At 36.0% G+C, this 7492-nt stretch overlaps 1 protein-coding gene across 1 annotated transcript; it reads right to left on the bottom strand.

Annotated features, from left to right (window-relative positions):
- Positions 1-947: 947 nt before the first annotated feature.
- Positions 948-7230, bottom strand: LOC110776126 (probable ADP-ribosylation factor GTPase-activating protein AGD11). Its single transcript, XM_021980684.2, has 10 exons — positions 6745-7230; positions 6507-6641; positions 5240-5533; positions 4315-4399; positions 3270-3345; positions 2429-2592; positions 2073-2340; positions 1741-1866; positions 1570-1665; positions 948-1480 (listed from the first exon to the last, which is right to left on the bottom strand). The coding sequence occupies exons 2-10, from the start codon at positions 6583-6585 to the stop codon at positions 1199-1201; spliced, it is 1470 nt and encodes a 489-aa protein (XP_021836376.1). The 5' UTR covers positions 6586-6641; positions 6745-7230; the 3' UTR covers positions 948-1198.
- Between the last annotated feature and the right edge of the window lie 262 nt (positions 7231-7492).

Here is a 7492-nt window from a genome sequence, read left to right as displayed (position 1 = left end):
TGTTACAATATAGCGTAGGCTATACTGCGTTTCTCAGGAACACCTACCACTTGACTTTGTTAGCTTTCCTTTTAGTGTTCGAATTTCCTGGTAACCGACTGATTACATGACGGGTTTCTTCCAGAGTTTTTGTGTGTTTAGGCTAGGTATTCGGATAGAACTTCGGCAATATTGGGACTAGATAGAGCAGTCGTGCGGGCAGGGTCCTGCTTAACAGTATGTTAATAAGGCAGACAATCGCAGGTACGGGACAGAGAGAAGCTTTGGTCAATACTCAAGCTTAGGGTTTTATGTGGGGATTGTGTGTTCTTTTCCGGAATTCAGAGGCTCTATTTATAGTGTAACATGCAGGAATAAGATAGATATTGGAAGAGACATAATTTCACTGAAATGCAACCAGCAGCGCCAGAATATTCTAGCGCTCTGATCAGGAGCGCTATGATATTTCAGCGCTCGTCATTGACAACTTTTCAGAAATTTATCTTTGTCGTGATTGGGTGAGAACCAAGCTGTAGCACCAGAACATTATGGCGTTGGCTTTGGTGCGCTGGATTCATTGTGACGCATGTGTGCCTACCGCTGGTGTTTTACTTCACTTTTCCAGAATTTTCTAGCACTGGTGTTTTACTTCACTTTCCTAGTTTTTCTCCGATTTTATCTGAATCTTGTATCTCACTCACGGTTTTATCTCTTTTAAGGATATCAGTTGGAATGCAACTTCTATCTTTTCTTCAAGGATTATACAATGCAATCACTTGAAAATCTATCTTGTACGGTACTATTCTGGGCAGCGGTTAAGCGTGAAAGTTACTATAAATAGCAGTTACTAAATATGGAAATATGGTTTTCAGGATTGTCGGTCAGTCACAGGTTGTTCATCGGATGTTTAGGAAAGCTTAGTCAAGCAGTGTTTGGGTTTCATCATCGAACACACCGCTTTGGGCCTATGGACAAATGTAGGCGTCTATACTTGGTGATTACTACGAGATCTATAACATCAGTGTGTTTGTAAGTTCTAACCAACAACGTTACATACTTCACTTAATAACAGACACACAACAAAACGAGGGATTTACATTTCCTTACTAGTAAGCTCAGAGCTAACTATCCTGTATACAAAAAATACAACTCAAGCATCTATACGACTATACGTACGTGACATTTGATGGGTCTCACTCGTATACTTCAGGAACCCCTTCTATTGTGTGAGCGGGACGCATTCGAGCTCGAGGTCTAGGACTCCTCTTTCTACATTCTGCAGTTTGATAGACATTTGCTGCTTGACTGCCCCATCTATAAGGGATATAATGCTGTCTTTTAGAAGTGTATTCTCGCTGCTCGCTACCCACGTCCCAAGTAGGGTTGACTCATTATGTCTTGCCTGCTCTATATCTCTTGCAGCAGAGACCAAAGGTTGGATATCAATTTCAGCTTGCCCCATAAAATCGTCTGTTGTGAAGGTGTCCTTGTCATACACAACCTGCACATTCAAACCGATGGGAAAAACACTAACAGCTGTGAATAAGGTTCAACTATATATTTGAGATAACTAATTGAGAACTCACTCACCAATTTTAAGGGAGGCACACTTTCTGGAATCGAAAGCATCAACTTTTCATTCCACACTGGATTCAAGTTGTTTTTTATAACACGAGTCTTCACCGACTGCAAGGAATTTCATCAGAACAAAATTTTGATTTACAATTATGACTGGAGAATTCATTAGGGGATGATTCTTACTTGTTGTCCCAGACACAGGATCACATATGGGTCACTAGACACCATATCTCGGATAGCAAGGTTCGTGCCTTTTACCACATTTACTTTTATCAGTCCGACAAACTCAATCATACCTGGCTGTGATGCCTGTGAACATGGAAACAAGCTCTATCACTACTGATTGAGATCCAAAAATAATTTAAGCAATAAACCAATGTACAAGCTTAGTTAGGGTAGACTATAAATCGAACAACAGTGGTTTTCGACAAGGGAAAGAATCTCTTCAAAAATAGACCCAAGAATCATAAAATGAAAACGTACTCAAGAGTGTTGCATGAAACAGAAATATTTACCATCAAATCACAGTCTTTGGAATGTTTATGCTCGTCTTTCTTTTTCCAGTTATGTCGGCCACTACGAAGCGCATTCCCAATTCCAGGAATACGAAGGCTGCTTACTTGTTTCTCTATGTGTTTCTTATCAAGTGTTAGCATTAGATTCTTGGTTGATTCACTTCGATAGGTTGATGCACTTCGATAGGTTGATGAACATGTAGGGCGTGGATATGGACACATTATGCACTCATCTGAGTCCAAAAACTGTTGTAGCTCATACTTCCTCCTAGACAAGCCAAAAACACAAAAATCAGTATGCAAAAATTGCTGCACTTGAGCAAGAAATTATTACCAAGGATTGGACAGTACATTACCTGATAAAGTCAGAGCGCTCCTCTATAGCGGAATCTGGTCTTGGTTTAATTACGTTTCCAGGAATGCAGGCTTCATACTTTTTGTTGGCTACTATATTTCCTCCCATTTCTTCCAGGGCATCTACTTGGTCCTCCGTCCAATCATCCAGCTTCACTGATAAAACCTGTAATACAAAGACGTACGTTCTTCATCACAGTCTAACCTCGGAAAAACACATCCATGCCTCTACCTTCTTACTACAGATAATACCAGGATATGGGGTGTGAAGTAAATTGAGTATCAAACCTCCCCAATAGCAAGGTGTGACTAACTTTATTAAGGCATAATTCGTAGAATCACATTTATGATTCATCTATCATAAAGGTAAATTTGGAAATAGCAATGAAAGTTATCAATAGTTTTACATATTCCATGAAAATGCCCACCTAAAATTAGACTAGATCTACCATTTAAATTCCCAAATAGATCTAACACACTGAGTTTATCTGTTAGGTTTTGTCTTTGATGCTTTAATATGTTTGGTTACTTCCGTAACCACTAATATCCACTCATATACTCCCTTGCTTTAATCTCCCTATTACAATACTGTGAGTGATTATCATTTTCCTATAACACGAATATTCTAGTAAAAACTTTTACCGTCAAAAGAATATCACTAAGAAGTTTGACAATTATATAGGAACTGAAGCAAAAGGAAAAGGCATAAACCAATAATTAAAGCACTCTCTTAAATTCTTAATTCTGACATACAATTCTCATCAACTTCACAAATCTTATTGGTTGGCCCATATGTATAACCAATCATGAAGTTAAGTTACAGATAAATTCCTAGTATCATACCTTTGTTATATGTACTCCAAGGCTTCTGTGAATACCAGAGCACTTGATACATATGAATACCCCAACACCCATAGACCTGAAAAGCACAACGCACCATCAATTATTTCATATACATGTAATCCTTTTTATGTTTACAAATGCTTTCTTTTTGCGTGGCATAATCAACTTCACCCATATGCTTAATTCCTCGTCCTATATTTTTCTGAAATACTTTTTCGTCTTTCTTCATCCAAACATCCTGCTCTCAGCAAGATCCACATTCATATACATTTTTTTGTTGCTGTTGTGGTTTCCCTTTCCTCTCTTCAGAAGCAACTAGAATTTCGAAGTGATTACCTAAAAAGCATAGAAGGATATACCTCTATTTTCCCCCAGTCGAGTCATATCTAAATTTAAATTGAACTTGACCTTAGGGTGACAAAGAACAACAACAGCTTCCTTTAACACTTTGACATAGTAAATGTAAAAACATTTGGTGGCATTTTGGGTTATAAGGCTATAATCTTAATGGTACTTAGCAAAGAAGTCATTTTTCTTAAATCCCTTCTGTTTCTTTTATCTTGTTCAATAGCACAAGCAAACAGACAAGGGGCAGAAGACATGAGATTTTAGCCCCTACAAACATCATCCCTGAAACTATACTCAAAGATAGCATATAAGTAGAGGCTTACATGCGTTACATGCACACAGGTATTGCACCATTTTTTAGGTTGAAAATTTTCAGGGAAGAATAAACAGAATGAATACCTTTGTTACAGTTATATTCAGTATCATTTGCCTGGCTAGTTAATTTATTTTGTTTGCTGTTTGTATATACTTTTCAATTGAATATTCATTTACGGGCTTGTATTAGGATTTAGGACTTAGGATTACCTCTCATTCCAGAGATAAAACTAGTTAACTAAAACAAGAGCCAGCATGAACAATCTTTTAGCTTTAGATATAAGGTCAAACCAATGTTCTCAGTTAACTTCTAAAATAGCTATACCTAACAATGGGGGTCTGCATGTCACCATGTGTATTTGAAATCCAACATAATACTTACACCCATTTCGGTTCTGGATTGCCACAGTCTGCGCAGTGTCTATTGCCACAGTGAGATAGCAGTTGCTCTAACTTCTTTTGTGGGCCTGATGCACGAAACAATAGTTTGAATGAAAAATAAAAAGTGAACTAATTTTTTTTTTTTTTTGACAGCTATGAACTAAAGACTACTGTAATATAAATCATCATTATATATAGAAGACAACAAATTGCAAAACAACACACGTATTCTTTCTTAATGGAACTATTTGGGGAAAATGTCAATATTCCGTATCTTTTGATTAACCCATTTCAATAATGCAACTATGCAAATTCCATGTTGAAAAACGAACTCAAGAAGATTTAACATGTAAATTCCAACAGAATATCATAGTCTCAAGCATAGACAGAAAGATTGGTGTTATACATAGCTAGATGATTGATTGCTTTAGGATTCTTCTGAGACACCCTACAGAGGTAAATCGCTTTATCGGAGTTTAGTGTACATATTCTGATTTTGTAACGTATCCTATGTTTACTTTACAGCACAGAAATGGAAAATCCAAGTATCCTGATATGCTTGAACAAAGTAAGACCTGTTTCTACAAATTTAGCAAGAAATATTTGAAACAACAAACAAATACTCAACAGAAAATTCATTTCAACAAAAATAAGTACGACAGAAGCTCAGCTGGAATGATCAAATTATCGTACTCAAGATGCAAATGGCACAACCAAACATGTTAATCAACTTTAAATGCTAAAGGGAGACTTAAATAATGATTCAAATCTTCCCATGAGTCATGACAATCACTTCATGAACTAGCAAGTGAGAATTTAAATCAAACAATGATAGTGTACTGTTTAAACACAGTAAGCCAATTTCAGAAACTAACATGGTAGCTTCACATAGAAAAACTGATCATAAGCAAAAAGAATTGAAGTACCATGCTTTTCTGATTTTGATTTGCTGCTTTTACAAGGTTTTTCTGCTGATGTTTTCCTATGGTGTTGTTTTCCGGATTTCTTGTGTGCCTGTTCTTTTTCTAATTGTAGTCTTTTTGCCTGATCTGGTTCTGAATGTAGTCTTTCTGCCTTTTCTTGTTCTGATTGTAGTGTTTCTGCCTGTTCTTGTTCTGATTGTAGTTTTTCTGCCCATTCTTGTTCTGGCTGTAGTTTTTCTGCCTGTTCTTGTTCTGATTGTAATCTTTCTGCCTGTAATAGTTCGTAGAGAGAGGTACCTGTGTGCATCATTAGATCAAACCTTGAGTGCACTAACATCTTGCAGACAAAGAATACCAATTTAACACCAAAAATGAGATTCCGTTAATCATCGTGGCAAGTTGCAATCACTTCATGCTAGTAGATTGATTTGTCAGATGACCTAGGCTCCGTTTGGTAGGGTGGAAAGCGATTTTCCCCTTTTTAATCATTTGACGTTGTTTGGTTTGGCAAGGGATGAAAAACAATTTTCCATAACTCCCTCAAAGGTGGAAAAACCTTTTCCACTTAAAAGGGAGGGAAACAACTTTTCCACCTTTCCTCTTTACCTCCCTCTCCCTTCTTCCCCTCAATCTTCACCATCTTTTCCGGTTTTCCTTTAAGGAACCAAACAAAGAAAAACTAATTTGGAATTGTGTTTTCTGTTAAAAATTATTTTCCATGGAAATCATTTTGCACTGAAAGCGTTTCACACCAAAACAAACGGATCCCTAGTGATAAAAGTATCAGACAGTTTCATGCAAGAACCAAGTGATAAAAACTTGTGTTGACTTAACCAATCCCTCATGGCTTATGCCTAACCTGTACAACATCAAAATAGGCCACACATGTACAACATGAAGAACATGACTCCTTAAATGATTTTCCTATCTAGCTAATACAACTCAGTATACTACCTAAAAGAATCTGGCAACCGGAAAATTCACCAGATTTTTGAATTCCACTTGACTTTGTTATGATACAAACGTCATGCCACCGCAATACATTAGGCCACCAAATTAAAATCCCCCCAAAAAAATTTACCAAACATTAAAATTCTTAGGAAAGACTGTGTAAAACGTAGCAAAATGACAAGAAACACATAAACTTAACATTTATTCTTATGAAAACAAAGCAAAATGACAAGAAACACATAAACATTAACACAAATTCATATGGAAATGAGCCAATGAGGATACCAAAAAGCAGAAGAAGAAAAAAAAAATTAATTACCTCGAACATGAGTTTTTGTATCTACATTTTCTTGTTGGGTGTTCATATCTGGCCTTACTTTACAACAAAATGAAACCATCAAAACTTATTTACTTTTCCATCATTAAAGGAACCACCATTTTAAGGCTTCTTATTCTGCACCAAACATCAAAAAGAAAATATACCAAGAATCAAATTATCAAGAAACCACCAATATTGCAATTACCCAAATGACGAAACGCTAAGAAACTTCACTCACAATAATTTCGTAAAATGAATGAGATATTTTCAGAAAATTAGACTCCTTAACCACCCATTAAACCAACAAAAATCAAGGAATTTGTATGAAATTACTGTAATAAAATGAATATTAAGGGAATTCATGGGAAAGAATTTTAGTGTTAATAGGATTTGGAAATGGAACAAAGATTTGGGAATCTTGAAAGATGAGTTGGGTAATCTGTTCTTTGGCTTTTTTGCTGTATTTTTTCACAAAAAAAATAAAAATAAAAAAATGGGGAAGAATTTATTGGAACAATAATTTGTTATGTTTAATTGTGGATTTGTGGGTGGATGTCTCTTTATCAATATTTAATTTTCAACTAACAGGGGAAAGCCATTAAACACCACTTTAATGCAAGGGAATTTTGCTGGAATTTGAGGTTACGTTTTCAGGCATTTTTAAATCATCATAAATAAATTATAAATAAAAAGTTCTTCAGAACTTTTAAATTAGAAAATGGAGGATTTTGTTTGCTTTGGTTTTGGATAATTGTATATTTGTTGCCTAGCTCGTAGCGCGTGTCCGTACTGGTGCCAAATTTTGTTTTTGATAAAATTTCTTCCATATGCACTAAATTTAGAGTTAGTGTCATTAGATTAACCTGCGAAAAACTCTATCTTACAACGAGGAACATCTAGAGTTAGATGGTTAGGTTATCTAAAAAAATAAATTAATTGCACGTTTTTGTGCATTACGGGGGGGGGGGGGAGATTTCCCCATTAGG

The sequence above is a fragment of the Spinacia oleracea genome, chromosome 1 (genome assembly GCF_020520425.1).
Source record: "Spinacia oleracea cultivar Varoflay chromosome 1, BTI_SOV_V1, whole genome shotgun sequence".
Taxonomy (NCBI): Eukaryota; Viridiplantae; Streptophyta; class Magnoliopsida; order Caryophyllales; family Amaranthaceae; genus Spinacia; species Spinacia oleracea.
This window is presented reverse-complemented; position numbering and strand designations above follow the sequence as displayed.